The 17,434-nt window shown below is 42.9% G+C and overlaps 1 protein-coding gene across 1 annotated transcript in view; it reads left to right on the plus strand.

Annotated features, from left to right (window-relative positions):
• Positions 1-15,656, plus strand: part of LRP8 (LDL receptor related protein 8) — a 192,940-nt gene extending 177,284 nt beyond the window's left edge. The window contains exons 10-19 of the mRNA XM_074876017.1: positions 80-251; positions 3,184-3,411; positions 3,968-4,086; positions 5,577-5,716; positions 8,135-8,276; positions 8,704-8,856; positions 9,492-9,722; positions 11,747-11,815; positions 12,027-12,199; positions 12,896-15,656. Coding sequence (XP_074732118.1) covers positions 80-251; positions 3,184-3,411; positions 3,968-4,086; positions 5,577-5,716; positions 8,135-8,276; positions 8,704-8,856; positions 9,492-9,722; positions 11,747-11,815; positions 12,027-12,199; positions 12,896-12,934 — 1,466 coding nt within the window. The 3' untranslated portion in view covers positions 12,935-15,656. The remainder of the gene's footprint in view (positions 1-79; positions 252-3,183; positions 3,412-3,967; positions 4,087-5,576; positions 5,717-8,134; positions 8,277-8,703; positions 8,857-9,491; positions 9,723-11,746; positions 11,816-12,026; positions 12,200-12,895) is intronic.
• Positions 15,657-17,434: the final 1,778 nt, after the last annotated feature.

The raw sequence follows: 17,434 nt of genomic DNA on the forward strand, positions 1-17,434 counted from the left end.
TGCTGTTTGAGAAATGAAAGCTGAATCCAGCCCTTGAGTCAGCTGCTAAAATATCAAATGCGCTGATTTTCTGTGGTAGGCAAGAGTCCGTACCTGATCTTCACCAATCGCCACGAGGTCCGTAAGATAGACCTGGTGAAAAGGGACTACTCCCGCATCATTCCCATGCTGAAGAATGTCGTGGCACTGGACGTGGAGGTGTCAACAAACAGAATATATTGGTGTGATTTGTTCTACCGAAAAATCTACAGGTAAGGGGCAAGAGAGGATGTGTGTTTGGGTACCTTTCCAAAGCTCTGGTTCTATCTGTACCCCTTAAAGACAACCTGCGGAGAATAACGCAGGGTACAGTGCACCTCAGGGCTTTTCTTCCCTTACTGGATTACTGGTTGTGGCCGAGTTTGTAAGCTTTTTGAGGAACTGATAAATCAGGGGCTTGTGACTTTTAAGACCAAAAATACAGTAAATCCAGTCAAGACAAAGTATCACATTCCAAAACTCAGTTTAGCTGAGGTCTCAGTGCAACAGGTCAAAGGCACCTAAACATGAGCCAGCACCATTAAATTATTTTCATGTAATTTTGTAAATGGGAAATAAATACAGGAAGGCTTTTCATCAGTAATAGATCCTGCTGCATTTGTGCAATTAGACGTAGACTCTTACTTTACGAATCATAATACAGCTAAGGGATGCTGCGCCAGACTGCCGCTGTGCTGTGTGCTTGCTGTACGCGAAACCACAAAGGACTTAGTGTCTGAAACTACAGAGGAGGCACACGGTGGGAGCAAGGAGGTAGCAACGCAGATACTAGCTGCCCACTGTAGTCTCTGGTAGACTGAATTTAAATTCACAGCACTTGACCATGGTATATATTCTGTAATTCTCATTCTCTCTCCTCCTTCAGCTGTTTTTATGGCATCCATCACAATATTATGTACTGGGGCTTGCGAGTGTGCCTAGTCAAAAATGCATTTAATTTATGTGCTGAAAATCCCCCATGTATATTCTGATTTGCATCGCTATTGCACCCTCTTGCAGCTTCTACAGTGATTTGTTGTGGATTTTAGCTAATGATCAGGCAAAGGTTGATTGGTTTCAGTGTGTGGGAGCCAAGCCAGGGTTTCTGCAGGCTGTGGTGGCTCCCGTGCCGTTGGCAGGGAAGGTTGCCCAGGCTGTGCTGGGTATTAAGCGCGCAAGTAGCTAGGCAGGTACCCTGAGCGGGCCTGTGGGGCTCTGAAAACAGGGGAGAGGTTTCAGAAGCAAGCTGGCGGCTTTCACGGTGTCTGATCCTGTAGGCACAGGCAGGGGTGGGTAAGGGCTTCGTATTCATACACAGAGAATTATTCAAGATACACAGCTCCTTCTGCAGCTCTGACAGTGAACGCCCTGGGGCGCTGGGGGCCACCAAACAGTGTTCATACCCTGAACATGGCTGTACCAAGCCTTTTTCCAAACAGCAGATTTTTCTCTTTCTTACTCCTGTTTGCATTAGCTTTCTCTTATGTCCCACCTTTTCGGCAGAGCAAGCTGCACAATTATAACTTCTTAACAATTCGTGTTCCTGTTTAAAATACTGCGACTATCACTAATATCAAACACTTTTAAACAAAAGGCCACCATGTCCTTCCAGCAGAGAACAGGACTCCACCCACAGGAGTCCTCTGGGGAAAAGCAGTCTACAGTTGAGAGGCTATTGCAAGGGGAGAGCTATGGTACAAGGGGTAATCACTGGCAGGAGATCCCATCTTTCTTAGTGCTCCCCTCGCTTGCCTTTCCAGATCCTCTCCTGTTGAGGTCATGTCCCCTTTGGGGTGTCAGAAGATCTTTTACAGTATTTAGTGATTAGGAGAATTGAAATGTCAGTTGTATTTCAGCCCTCCCATTTGAAAGTCGCAGGAGCCTCTCTGCTTCCCCAGCAGTGCAGCAAGTGGCACTGAGGGTACAGCACAGCCGCTCACCGTGACGGTGGGCGGGAAGTATCGAACACCACTCTATCACTGGGGAGGAATTAACTGGCCTGGAGTTGTGTAGTTAGAACATGTGGTTCTCGTCAGACTAAAGTAACAGTCTTGGGAACATTGTCAGATGCCCTGCAGAACCCCGACAACACCCTTCATTTGGTATGGGGTCAGAGAGAACCCAAAACCATTCCTTGTAGTGAAGATGCAGTAGCATGCTGTTAATGCAGGCTGACTCTGCGTAGCCATTCCAGCCTGGGCCATGGCCCATAAAGCAGCGTCAAGAGTTCCTGATTTCAGACATTTTTTTTCAAGTCTCTAACCTGGTACTTAAGAGCAGAGCTTCCGTACGACTTTACCTTCTCATTCCACGACCAAAGGCAGGATGGCCCGGGAACAGGAGATGTGAACCATCTTGCAGTTTCAGATGTTCAGGTGGGGCGGAAACTGTCTGCTGTTTTGTAAATTTTTTAAGATGTAGCAAGTTATTCTAAGAGCCAGACTTAAGCTCTTAGAAACACTGATGCAAACTCAGAATAACTCTATTTCAGTTCACTCAGTGCAAGTGATACCAGTGCAGGGGCAACAGGGCAGAATCAGCCTGTGTGCTCGCAGGAGCAACACTGAGTTATTTATGAAACATCCACGTGGAGTTTGCTGCCTTTCATTAGCGTTTTGAAAGATTTTGAGGCTGCCACTGATATTTAGTGAACATTTTCTTTGTATCTAACGAGATCACTTGCCAAATTAGTACAGCTCTATTAATTCCTTTGATGAATCATAATTAGTTACATAGGTCCTAATTCTGCAATACATTTAAGCACATTTATTTGCATGCTAAATTCAACTCTGTTCGGCAGAGCACTGGAGATTATATTTCTAATGTCCCTAAATCCCATGAATTGATGCTACTGAAGTTAACATGCCTGAAGTCAAATGTTTTGCTGAATTGTGCAGTTACAGCAGGAAGCAGGTAGAAAAATAAAATGACAGTTCTCTATTCTGGAAGTGCCTGCCATCCAGATGTAGGGAAATAAGAACAAGTTGTAGGAGAAAGCGGAAGGTCGCAGCATGCAGCCATAAGGGCTTCCAGGTCAGTCACGCTGCCACGTGTGTACTCTCTTTCCGTGGGGTTGCAGTGGTGCTGCCGGGGCATTCAGCTGAGGTCCAACACCGAGCACGTCTGAGCTGTGTGTCAGTGCAGTGACCAGTCCTGTCTTTGCAGTGCCTACATAGACAAAGCGAGTGACACAGCTGAGCAGGTGATTTTGATAGACAGCCAGCTGAACTCTCCCGAAGGACTGGCCATAGACTGGGTTCATAAGAATATCTACTGGACAGATTCTGGAAACAAGACCATCTCAGTGGCCACTGCAGATGGAAGCAGGAGGAGAACACTTTTCAACAGTGACCTCAGTGAGCCAAGAGCCATTGCTGTTGATCCCACACGGAGGTAGGTGTAAAGATAACAAACGCTCCCTTCGCCAACAAAGATGTTCCAGTATTCCTTCTGTCTCTCTGACAAACTTGTGGGAGGTTCTCATCTCATCAAGACTTCAGGTGCCCTTTAAGATCCATTGAACTTAAACAGGACTGCTGAGGTGGTTCAAGTAGCTCTTTGCAAGGCCACTGCTGTTAAAGTTCTGAAAATTATTTTCAGAAATAATCAGTCAGGTCATGTGGTCGATGGGCCTGAGCTGGTCCAGGTTGTGCTGGGAAATGAAGTAGTCTGTCTGACGTGTATGGGCTACTTGGATAAGTGAAGTCTATGTACCTAGCAGACACACCTGGAGATAGTTTGCCTGGGGTTACTACAATGAGATTTTGCCAGTTTTGTGGCAGAGCACCCTGTGGTGGGACAGTCTATGGAGGTGCATATCGGAATTAACTGAAGTGGCTGAGGGGCTTTGCTATAATAAGGAGACAACAGTGCATCTCCTACTCTGATTAGTAGTGCAGATTTCTTACATTAGAGTCAAATTTACTGGTTTTTTGCATCTGTCTTTCAGGTTCATGTACTGGTCTGACTGGGGAGACAAAGCTAAGATCGAGAAAGCCGGCCTGAATGGCGTGGGGCGGCGGGTGCTAGTGACTGACAACATTGAGTGGCCAAATGGCATCACGCTTGGTAAGTGCCCAGGTTACAGCTACAGCAGCCACTGTGTCTGACATAAATTTATTTTTATTGTTAAATAGGAAAACAAAATTGTAAATGTGCAATGGCACCTGTGCACAAAAATCCTGGAAATACTCTGTCACTGTTCACCAACACAAGCAATTTTATTTCAGTAGCAAGCATAGGCAGTAAGTCTCGCTGTGGTCAGAACCTCATACTGCAGGAGCTATGCGCTGCTTTCAGGTGTGCCTTAAGGCAAAGGGAAATTTTGGGGGAGGATGCCGAACTGCAACAGCCCTTTGGAAGTCCAGGAAGCATCAAGAGTCCTCGGTGCTAGTGCTCTGGACCGGGACCCGTCTCAGAAGCAGTGTCAAAGTGCTTCACTGGACTGATTAACACATGGTACATTGAGGGAAGAGACAGGGCCTGCAGAGCCCTGTTGCCCGTCAACATGCCTGCCCAGCTGCTCTGGGTGGGGGTGGTGAGACAGAACCCATCTCAGTCCCTATCCTGCATCCTGCTGGCACACAGAGGGCTGTGGTCATTCTCGCTGCCACACCAAGTTGCAGGAGTGGAAGGGAGGTTTCCCACCCTCACAGGGGCAGCAGGGGCCAGCCGCCTCTGGAGTGACAGCGTATGTGGTTAACACCATGCAGATGTGAGGTCATCTGCTTGGTTTTATATTTGAAAACTCTGGCCATGATGACAAGGATGTAGGAGAAAATGCTGCTACCATTGCGTAGTGTTGAAGTGCTACTGCTGCGAACAAATAATGTTATCCTTTAGTAATTAAAAAATTAATTAATGACTTGTTTAATTACAGAACTTGTTTTGTGTTGGCACTCATCCACTTGCATTCTGTTTGGTGAATCTCATCCAAAATGAGTGAGTTTGCCCCAGGAAGAGAAATTCAGTGCTTAGCATTCTAAGTAACATTGGATCCTGCCCTCCCACTCTTACCTGCACCCTCCCCAAAACCTCCCTGGTTGTGGTAGGAGTGTCCCCACCACCAGCATTCCCACAGCACAGGGAAGGGGTTCTGGACCCAGGAGTCTTATTCACTGAAAATGTGTAAATGGCACAGCTCCTTCAGAGAGGTGTTTCATGTGAATCACAGTCGTCGTTCTCCAGCAAGAGGCCAAGGACTGTACAGCCTTGCGGTGGATGAAGCTTCTTGCTCAGGCACTGAGGGAGTGACTCTGGGAAGCCCAAACTGCTGCTGGCCTGCTCCTCCTGGTAACAAAAGAACCTCATTGTACAAAGCTGTCAGTCAGGCGCTCCCCACCCACGCACAACAGAATGTTCCTCCTTTTTAATCTTATTTATAGGGTCTTATCCCAGCATATCTGGGCACTGATTCAAAATCAGAAGTAATGTTAAAAAAAAAAAGGCCCATTAGTAAAGAGATTAGTCATGCTGCCAGCAGGAAAAACATGCTGGGCAAGAGAAAGAATGTTGCAGGAGCTGTGTGTAATTTTGCTTCATTGTGTTTCACTTCTCAGATTTGCTGAATCAGCGTCTCTACTGGGTAGACTCCAAATTGCATTCACTGTCCTGCATTGATTTCAATGGCAGCAACAGAAAAGTTCTGATCTCTTCTGTTGATGATCTGAGCCATCCTTTCGGCTTAGCAGTGTTTGAGGTAAGAGTCAAAAACGGATGCGGAACAGACTGGAGACTGCAAGAGGTCTCAGAGCTGCTCTTGATTAAAAGCTCTGCCTTTTGCATAGCACAGAAAGCTCAGCGAGGGCGTTCGCTGCTATAGAAACCGATTAACCTGGTGTGGGTTCAGCAGGGAAAATTGTTTTCTAAAGCCCTTAATCAGGAGCAGTGCGTTGTCTCATGCTTTTGCCTAATACAGGAGCAGTGCATCTGTGAGGGGCCGGTGGTGCCCTGCGTAACGCCTCCCGCAGAATGGGAAAATGGGCAGTGGGTTTGCCTTGATTTGAATTGAGCCAACTGTCTGTACAAAGGCCAGAACTGTCAGCAAGGGAAGGGGGAAGCCACTTACTGTGATCAGCAGCTGGGACAGTCACCGCGAGTGACACTGCAATGTCTTTTCCTTTGGAAGTTGGACGTGGGCTCTGAGCAGCCTCTCAGCCTGCAGCGGAGCACTCTGCTGCTCTCAGCTTTGTTTCACACCGTCTCTGCATGCCTGTGTTGCGTTTTTTGGTGCCAACGGAACCCTCAGGGGAGGACAGCCCCTTGAATTTTGCTGCTTTAGCTGGTTGTTTCCGTTGTTCATCCCAGCATCTGCAGAAGTGTCCTCAGAAACATTTTTCCGCTGTCTCGGGAGCCTCAAGGCTTCTGCTGGGACTATCTGTGCCAGCAAGGCGCTGGCGGGGCTCCCCCTGCAGTCACTGCGCACCAGTGCTTGGCTGAGCCTGGGGACTTGGCCTTCACCTCGTTCTGAAAGGGTCAGCAGATCATTCTCGTTCAGGCTGAACTGCTCCAGTTATGACACACAAGCCCTGCCATCCATCAGAGGAACCTCCCTGTCCCCAACATTACAGCTCTGATCCTACAAAGACATAAGCCTGTTTTCACAAAGGCTTCCAGCTCCTACTTGAGTATGTTCCATCGAAAACCTGATTAGTCTTGTAGATTGAGTACTCTTGTACCATTCAGTGTCACACTGGAGCCTTACTAAAAGCAGTGCAGTAATTAATGCAGTAGTACAGTTCGGACCCTCAAATGTCATCAGGGGAAGAACTAAGAGCTGCTGAGATCTGCAGAAATTACTACATAAATGGGAATCCACATTTCTGCCATTAGTTTATACACAGCTACCCTGGGAGGGCCCAGGGCTCACAGCTTCCATGCAGTTTGTATCTCATGCTTAAAATCTAAAGCATGTGTTCGAACCTGCATCCCCCATCCTATCTCAGGAGCACTCCAGGGCTATGGGAGACTTTGCCTGGATGGAAGCAGAGAGACAATCCAGCTTTTCAACTCCTCCTCCCCTGGCACAGGATTGCCAAGTGTCACTAGCCTGGGGCAGTGAAGTCGTCTCTCTTGGAGCTACGCTCCTTTCTGTGATTGTTTAAATGATTACAGGAACAAAAGCTTCAATTTTGGCACCTCACTCTAAGGAAGCTATAGCAGAAAGGTGTGTGGCTGGCTCCCTGTCAAGGTGTGTGTCGGCCTCCTTTCTTCTCACTTCACTGGGTTGGCTTTTGACTCAGCAAAACCCTCTTCCCTACAACCCTTACTCCCATGCGATGTGTGTGATATCTGGGCATCTGACTTTGGGTGCGGGTTTCCTCAAGACATTGCTGCTCTTTTGTTTTATCCTCATCAGCCGTGTTTGGAAGGATCTCTTGGGTTATTTAAATCTCTGTACACCCTTCGTCATCTGAATGGCTGGTTAGAATAACAGACAACCCTTTTGCTTTTGATAATTTGCCCTTGTTCTCCAGCAACGTGGCCCTCCTACTGAAATACAGGCATTTGCTGCAGACAGCAGCATACGTAGTTGACCGAGCAACTAAATACTGTTTGATAACTGCAATTCCTGTGTATTTCCTTGACCAGTTATTTTGCATCTTCAATCATACTATGCCATGCAAAAGATACTAATAAAAAAGAGAAGTCGATACTCATTTTCCAGGTGTGCTCTAGGCACTGGCCTCTTCATAGATACCTGTTTAATGCAGGTCTTATCTTTGGAAAAGATTAAAAAAATCAGAGATAAGAAGAGTTTCTGCCATGGCCCTTTGGTTCTGCTCATGATCTACCCTGTTTTTTAAAAAAAAAAAAAAGGTTCAGGAACAGAATGGATGCAAATCTTCTGTACTTAACCAAATTTCTGCTCCTTCATCTCAGTCTCATAGCTACTCAGAATTACTAAGCACTTTATAAGCATACAGGATTGCTGTGCTTTTGAATATTAGAAATGAGAGTGTCCAAAACAGAAAAAAAGCTGCAGATAAAAGTAGCATGAACCGAAGATGCCCCAAGGTAGGAACACAGTGCATTGACTTTGTGACTGCTGGAGTTTAATCCAACCTGAGTTGGGTTTGAGCAGGGCCAGGGCAGAAATCCTGTGCGTTTCCTACAGGACAGAGTGTTCTGGACTGACCTGGAGAACGAAGCAATCTTCAGTGCAAACAGGCTGAATGGCTTGGACATCTCCGTTTTGGCAGAAAATCTCAATAATCCTCATGACATCGTGGTATTTCATGAATTAAAGCAGCCCAAAGGTAAGACATATCCTCAGGGTATCATGGCCCTAAATCAGGTTTATTTGAGCTAGTAAATGAAATGCTTCCTGACGGTTCTTGATGAGAGAGAAAGACCAATTAATAATGGGAAATCAATGCCTAATGTTTGAAGTTCCTGCATAATTAATTCAGCAGCAGCATTTATTGACAAGTCTGCAATTTGTTAATAGCTGTTTAATTAGCATCTTTGATAACAGTGAGTTACTCTCGTCACTGTGATGCTTGCCATTCATTATATATTTGGGCAGTTTTTATAGTAGTGTATAAGGCTTTACTCTACTCCAAACTGTAAAGATTGAGATAGGGAGTGGAAGAGAGTCGTCTTAGAGGACCTGGTATTTCTTTGCCAAGAATAAGAAATAAATAATTAGAAAAGTAACTTGTCTCTTCTTCTGTCCTTGAACAGCTCCAGATTCCTGCGAGCTCAGCCCCCAACCAAATGGAGGCTGTGAGTATTTGTGTCTTCCTGCGCCTCAGATCTCTCCCCATTCTCCCAAGTATACATGTGCCTGTCCTGACAATATGTGGCTGGGTCCTGACATGAAAAAATGCTATAAAGGTAAATACAAGCACCTCACTGTTTGCTATTCCAGCACACTTACAGTGAATATATTTCCTGATGGTGGAACCCAAACACTAGCTTTTGTATGCCGCTGCTTGCTGCCTTGAACACAGCATTGTGCTGTCCTTTACTGAAAGCTTGCTTATTTTTGAAAGCATAAGCAGAAAAAGATAGAGTGGGAAGAGGGGAAAAAGGGATAAGGTCCAAATTGTGAATTGTCAATACATCATTAAAATTTGCCATGTTATTGCCCTATAGATACTGGATCTGGAGAGGCCACAGTCATTGCTGATAATATCCTGAAGAGACAAGTGGTTTCAGTGTAGTTTTCCCTAACATGCAAACAGTTCCTGGTACAAATCCAGTATCTTCTGACACAAGTTTTTGAACTTCTTAACTACCTTCCATCCAGAATGCTTTATTACTATTAATAAATAAAGCTTGATTTCAGGAGATCATTTCTGTAGCTTTAGGCAGAGAACTATCAATAGTCTGACTACCTGGTAAATAGAATTGGAATTTGGTTTCTGCTTCTAATCAGTAAACATAACAATCCTCCCCAGATTTATATTGCCATTTGTAATTTGCTTTGTGTACTTTAACCAAATTTCATTGTTGCTGTTGCTTTTCAGATCTTCCAAGTACTTCAACTACTCTACTGGTTTCTACAACCGCAGCATCCCGTACTGCCACCACCACGACCACTGCAACTGTGCTCGGCAGTGCCAGTAACACCACTGACATCGTCCCCAGAGCTGTACCGGAAGCTACAATCACCACCCCAAGTTTTCGTTTACCTTCCACCACGTCCATCCTGATAGATTCTGAGATAACCACTGGAAACAGCAATTTATCACAGCACTGTAAGAGAATGAGATTCCTCTTTTCTTTTTCTATATATACCACATCACAAAAACTCATGCACTGCTGGGAGATCTGACCCAACGTCCCAGTTATAAACGGGTCAGATGCGGGCGCGTCCTGTTGCACAGCGGGAGATGTCAGGTGCTCTTTCTGCAGCCATCTGTGTTACGATGGCTGATGCGATTCTGGTCGCTCGGGATGTTGAGGGATTTGCATCGGGTTTTCATCCAGCACCTGAAATGGACTCTAGAGGCAAGGCCATGAGAGTTCGTCCTTGCCTTATGCCTAATACTAGTTCATCTCAGCTTCAGTGCTGTTCGTAGTGCTGCACACCGTAATGCATATGATTTTTACTGGCACTTCACCTATTTTAATTGTTTAATTATTAATGTGATCCAGCACAACTTGCGGGTGAAAAATGCCTCCTGTCCAGCTTTAGCCCTGCTGGATGTTTGGAATTGCTACAGCCCAAGACAAGCTGCATCTGTTTTGCATGGCTGTGCTCTGCATGCTAATGTGGCCTGATCTGTGACATACGTTTGAAGTTTTGCATTACATATCAGGAACATATCCCAGTGGAGAGCACTAATGGGCTCTCCTCAAGTTCACCCTACATAATGAGTAATGGAACACCAACACGCCGTCTCAGTGCTAACAGCTGATCCCTCTACATCGTGCTGCCAAGCAGATCTAAAAAGCAGAAAAGCTGAACTGCTTTTCCAAAAAAGAATAAATTCTAGTCCAGAGAGAAGGCTTTACTCTTCAGGACTGTCATTCAAGACCTCAAGCAGTTCTAGATTGCTTTAAAAACAGTACAATACTTTTTCTCCCTAAACGTTTCACTGAGCAGAATAGGCAGTTTCCATTGCATCTGGAAAGCAAAAATAAACCATCCCTGTTTGACTAGAGTGCCTGTTTGTAGGAATAGTGATGCGGCACACTCTGTACTGCGCGGGGGAAAGCAGAATCCAATTCTAAAATTCATTCTTGTAAGTTTGTGCAAATTTCTTTCAAATACAATAATTAACTTTTTAATAAGCCATGGAAACAAGGTGCTTTAATTGTCCACATTTGAAATAGTCTGGTTTATTATTAAGTAAATAACTATGTAATCAAACAGCCTGCCACAGGAAGTATTTAAAAGGATAAATTGCCTTTTAAGTTGCATGAATTTCTGTATCAAAAGACAAACTACAGTTAGTTTCTCCTCTCTCAATTCCTGATATTTTAGCAAAAATAAGTTTTCTACGGTAATCCCCCGTAAGAGCTGAGAGCAAACATTTTTAAGCCTGTAACTTGACAGGTATATTGATTTTTATTCTTATTTTCCCCTATAAGTGTGTTTTTTCCTCTCTTAAGTGCAGTAGCGAGTTTTGGGGTTGTTTTTGCATGCTGAAGCAGACTGCTGCAATGAGTGATATGTGTTAACTAACTCAGCTGTAAATAAAAAAAAATTAATTAAAAAGCTGTGTAGATGGCTTTGAACAACATTCTTTTTCTGACAGCTCAACAAATCGTCGTGTCAGTACTAGACCGTGTCCTACTGTGAATTTTTAAGAGCACTATTCACCATCCCCTGATCAACACATGGAATTTCCATTAAATGTCAAGTTTTTTAAAACTGGCTTCCTTTTTTGTGCTTGAGAATTAGAGGCACAAGTAGAGTCAGTTCCTCATTTCTGATTAGAGCTCCTCTGCCTGGTAACAGTGTACTACTGGGCACTTCCCTTAGCTGGCCACGCTCTCCTGGTGTGGTTTGCAGTCCTGCGAGGGCAGCAGCAGCACTTCAGGGCCAGGCTGTTCATTGCTCCTAGGAAGAAACAGCTCGGCTTAGCCCAGATTTGTGTGTAGATGCTTTTTATCTTCTCCATAATAATTTTATTACAAAACTTCTCATAAACTCTTTGATTACAAAAGCTTTCTGATGGGCAGAACACCATGGTTGCTAAATAAAACATCCTTTAGACGTGGCTTTAAAACCAGCGAATGACTTAAATGATGAGAATGACTTCTGTAATTACAGATGCAAATAATGACCAAGGCTTTGATTCAACTGTGACAGCAGCTGTTATTGGAATTGTCATTCCTGTCGGTAAGCTGATGTGATTTAACCTTTGAAGGAGATGATACCAAAATGCTAGTGTAAATACTCTTCAGGGTTGGGGGTGGGAAAGAGTACAGGAACCATTGAAATGGGGAGAAGTAGCTGCCTTCGAGAAAATGGTACTAGGATGGATATCTACAGGGGAACATCCCGGCAGATTCATGCCTGCCTAACAGCCCTATCTTTCCCCTTTCCTCAGTGGTCATCGGCTTGCTGTGCATGGGGGGATACCTCATCTGGAGAAACTGGAAACGGAAGAACACTAAAAGCATGAATTTTGATAATCCAGTGTATAGGAAGACAACAGAAGAGGAAGATGAAGATGAAATCCACATTGGGCGGACTGCCCAAATTGGACATGTCTACCCAGCAGTAAGTATCTGAGGAAACCGCTGACGGAGAAGATTAATTTTGTTGAGAGTTTAGATACAGAATTATCTCCAGCCAATTACAGCGTTGGTTATTTGCCATATAATGACAAAAAACAGAACTTCTTTAATCATCATTGACAAGGCCAAAGCCTAAACTTCTAGGCAGCTCGTGCAGTTGTATAGAGGGGTCTATATAATAAGATATTCTGTGCAAATAATAGACTAACTGTCCTAATTAATATACTTGATAAGCTAGCAAGTGTAAAGCTAGTTACCTCAAGAGCTCAATCTGTGACAGCTGATCACTTACCCTCTACTGGATTCTATTATATCTGTGCTTAGGCTGCAACCAAGTGTCTAAAACTATCTAAGGATAACTTGAGTTTCTCTACAAACCAGGGAGAATGTATTCTCTATAATACAAGAGTGTAAAGAAGAGTCAGACTCCTCACAAGGAGCAGTGAATGAGGTTCTGTAAGAAGTTAAGGAAATTTGCCTTGGCAAGATTAAGCTTCCAACACCTCTTTAGTAACACTCGAGTGAGCGACCTCATTTGGGGGAAGAAAATCAGTGCATAAAATAGATTGGTCACCAATATGCTAGGGACAACAATGAGATTTTTAACAAGAAATGCAAGTTAGCAACAGTATCACAAGCCACAAATTTTCTCAATTGTGTTGTTTTTTTTCCTTCACAGCGTGTAGCGTTAAGCTTAGAAGACGATGGGTTGCCATGAGGATGAAGTTGCTGCTCCAAACAACACACTGAACAAATTTGCTTTGGGTCACAGAACCTGCTTCTTCTTTTTGATCGTTATTTATGTTGCAGAAGGGTAACCACAAAGTTATAATGAACTGCAAACATCCAAAGGATGTGAGAGTTTTGTATGTATAATCTTTTATACACATTTTAACTTGTTGCACTACCCATTTGTGATAGTGAATAAGCGACAGCTGAGCTACTAACTCAATGTACATAACCAGCCAGGCTGAAGGTTCAGTAGCTATTGCTTTATTTTAAGACTATATTTATAGATATTTTGTAAATATGTTGAATATGCTTTGTGGCTATCCATCAACATAAGTAAAACAAATTCTGTACAGGCAGTTTAGAAATATTTATTAACAAAATCTGGATTATAAGATCTGTTCTGTAAATATAGTAGAGGGGTGAGAGTATTTATTTTTTGTATGTTTGGCTTGCTGTGCATAGATTATCTGTGTATATATCTATCTAGACTAGATAGATATATAGGCATATAAATATATACATATATATAAAAATATATACATATATTTTAAAACTACTAGCCTACCTTTCTGAAAATTAGGGATAATTGAATTTTGACAGGATGTTTGAGAAGTTTGCTTTGAAATCTAAAGACACTAAGAAAGAGCAAGTTGTACGGTAAGACAGCTGCCAAGTACAGAGCTCCTGTTTTCCAGACTGGCTCATAAGTGTTGTTTTTACCTTTTCCAGCCTATCCAGAAGGATTCCTCTGCAGCGCTTTTAACTGAACAGCTATTGCTTACAGCATTTTAGTCAGGAGAAACTCCTACAGCACCAAGGTTTTTTGTGTTGTATTGTTGCTTTTTACAGGTACAAAATTGATATAGGTTGTTTGTTTGTAAATGTAAATCTAAATGCTTCTCCCCACTGGGAATCTTGCACCGCTCAAATTAGCTTAGAATTGGTAGAAACAAAGATGTAGCCATAGACTCCCATACACCCAAAGTGAACACTCTCACCTGGTTCATCAGGAAACAAACCCAACACAGTAACAAAAGTTAATTCCTTTTCTCCTTGCCTTTTTTCCCTACTCATATTGGCTAAGAGTCCAAATTCAGGAGATGCTCTGGGGCAGTGTGTTAATTAAGCATATATAGAATTCTTTGAAGTGCAGCAATTATCATCCAAACTACTGCCAATGGAACAACCTGCACCGTAGCAGATCTCCCACACCACAGAGCACTGGGCAAGGAGGTGAAAAATTCACAGCCTTCTCAGTATCTTTGGCTGGGTCATCCTCACCTTGCAGAAAAAACACTGGGTTTTTTCTCATCTCATCCTGCAACTTCCCAGAGAATTCCATGGGAAGTGAATACACTTACCTACTACTGCGTAATGGACTAGCACCTCCCTGAGCTGTACCAAACCTGAGAGAAATCCTCCTAGTGTTCTTATGTCAGTCGAGGCTTTTGTATTCAAGTGAGTAGAAGAAACTCAGCCTGAATAGGTTTGGGGGGGGTTTCCTTTTGGTTTTCTTTCTTTTAGAATAAATGCACAGTCTAATGTGAGCTGGAAGTTGATTCTTGACTAAGAAAAGGAAGAAAGTATCTAAAGACCTAGTATGCGTTACAAACACAATACGTACTCTCAAAATACTTCTTGGCCTGCATAGACAATACATAATAATCAAGCATCCTTCTATTCAAATTTTAGATTTTAAGGCAGTGAAAAAATGATAAGGTATGAAGCTGTTTCTACAAATCCATGCACTGTGTGCATGAAGAAAAAAACTGAAAAAAGGCTGTATGTGATAACACTGAAACTAACAGATGAATGTAAATATATTTGAAAGTTCTACAGTTTTGATACTTTTTTAAGAACACATACACACAACGCAACCTGTATAAACCATGTATAAAAGGCTGCAGTTTTTTTCAAACCATTGTAAATGAACTCAATGTGCAGTGCTGATTTCAACCTTTACAGATTTGTAACTGCTGAGAAGTCAAACACCAAATTTGTTTTTTAAGAAATTATTTTAAATAACGGTTCAGATTGTTAGGATGATATTTAACATTGTAATAATTTCTGATCTCTGTCTTGTCATATTGAAGTTCTGTTAGAGTAAGTTCTTGCTTGGTGCCTTTTGTGTTTCAGTCTTTATGTTATTGACAAAAGGACCAGGGAGGGGCGGGGGAGGGATCTGCTCTGTGTAACACTTGCTGTACTTACATCAATAAGAATAACTGAAAACCAAATGAAGACATTTGTAAAACAGTGCACTGTTTCTATAGAAAGATTAAATTTTTTTATCTGGGACTTTTATAGCGCCTAAACTGCTGTCCTAGACCTGGGAGTGTATCATATTTTGGTCATCTTCAAATCACATGGAAAATAGTACCAGCTTCATTATGTCCTTGAGCTGAACAATTTTATCAGTGATGTAACTAAAATAAGTGACTAGTAACTAAAATAAGTGAGTAAAACTTCCAGTGGTACAAGGACAGTAGTGCTTACTCATTCTGAGAAAGTGTGTCAAAAGTGAATAGTACACGCAACAAAACTGGTGTAGTTTTTAATCTGAACTATTACGTGTTAGACTATTCGGTGACTAGTTTGATTCCACTCTGTACAGCTTTTTGTAAAGCCTATCTACAGAAGCTGAAACAGCTGTTACAGCCAAAAGACAGAAATACTGCTATTCTTGGTATCACAACAGGCAGTCATAACTTTTTTTTTTTAAGAAAACATACAATCTCCTCTATAGAAATAAAGCTGAAACGAGATCCACTGTAGTAGAAGTACAATGATAGCTTCAGTTGGAGACACAAATGAGTCAGAACCAACTGTGCAGTTAGCTTGTGCTCTCTTCCCCTTCTCTTGTACAAATGAAATCCTAGATAAGAAACAAGGATATTGCGGACAAGCAGGGACAGCTGGAGGCATTTTCTGAAATGGATGGGCGGTTTGGATCCTGTATGAACTTATGTACAACATTTCCCTGTGCAGGGAGAAGCCTGAGCAGGCAATCAGACACTTGGAAGATGCTTCGTCTTTTAGGTGTTGCTGTATGTCCCCTTTGGTCTATGTGGGAAATCTGCTGTGTAACTTAAAAGTCAATTATCAGCCAAGGGAAAAGTAGCCATAAATACCAATATCCAATGGTATGTACCTCTTGAAAACCAAGACAACCAAACTGTGCATCAATTGACCATTCTTCTTCCTACCCCAAGTAATTTTCAGGATCTACTCAAAGCAGCATTAGAAATCAGAGCACTGAAGACAATACAACCTTTCACTGTCACGTGGTGTTTTAAAGCCTTTTGAAGCAGTGTATTTATTGAAAGTAACTTTCAATTTTTGTCCCTAAAGGAACATTGCCAAGCTGCTAACGCTTTTCAGACACAAGTAGTTATTACCAAACTTATATGGACTTATGTACTGGTGAATATTGGTGGATTAGTTCTCTATTTAACTGAAAATAGGTTTTTCTTACTTTAAAATATTTCTCCATTTTAGTTAAATATTTTAGCAGAGTAATATGGTAGAAAATAAAAAAAAACTGGTAACAACAAAAAAGTCTCTCCAAGTCTAAATACGGAGGACACCACAAACGAAAAGAAGTGAAAGAGCTTCATAAGAGAGTCCCAAACCTGTCTGGGACATTGAGCTATGCCAGCCAAAACAACTATTTATCTTTTCCATTTTTTTGACTCTATGCTCTATTAGCAATAAAATTCTATTTTTTGTTTCACTTTTTACACACAGTTGCTGTACAGTATGAGATAATCCATACTAATACTGTGCTGCCTACTTTAAGGTGCTGTACATGTACTCGTAAATCCCTTTAGCGTTTACATGACGTATGTCACTCAGTTACCTTTCCTCCTCCTGCAGGAGTATGTATGCATCGTTTTCTCACACTGAGTTCCCTCTCCATCAAATCGGTCCTTTAACTTTATGAAACAGTTTTACATCTGTCTTCCTAACGGACATCTTTACCTTCAAGAAGGGACCTACAGCCTCGGGCTGTTGCAAGCGTTGCCTCTGCTTCAGTATAGAGTGGTGCCAATTTCAGTTGCCTCCTAGCACACAGTGTCAACATCAGAAGGATTCAGAGGGGAAAGGTAGGGGCAGAGACTGAGAGGCAGGATACAGAAGCCACCTTTTGGATTCAAGCCACAGCCCATGTGCACATTAACATGCTGGGTGCTCAGCGGCCAGCTCAAAACACTAATTAACAAAACAGCCACGCTCACACAGTCCCTCCCTCTTATACTGCCTGTCCTGGTGCCTCTAGTCAAACAGCTGTGACAAGAGCATGGTTTGTAAGAGTGCACTGACCAAGGATGCCCTGGACACAGCACACTGGCTGTTGGAGGTGTCAGTACAGTCCCAGGTGACAGCTTAACAGAGTTGTTTTCAGCCATGGTTTGAGGGTTGTTGTGGATTGTCCCAATGACAAAAACAGGGGCTGCAGCTTTGCAGCTGTGTGTTTCTGCAACCA

This window comes from Strix uralensis, chromosome 8, assembly GCF_047716275.1.
Source record: "Strix uralensis isolate ZFMK-TIS-50842 chromosome 8, bStrUra1, whole genome shotgun sequence".
Taxonomy (NCBI): domain Eukaryota; kingdom Metazoa; phylum Chordata; class Aves; order Strigiformes; family Strigidae; genus Strix; species Strix uralensis.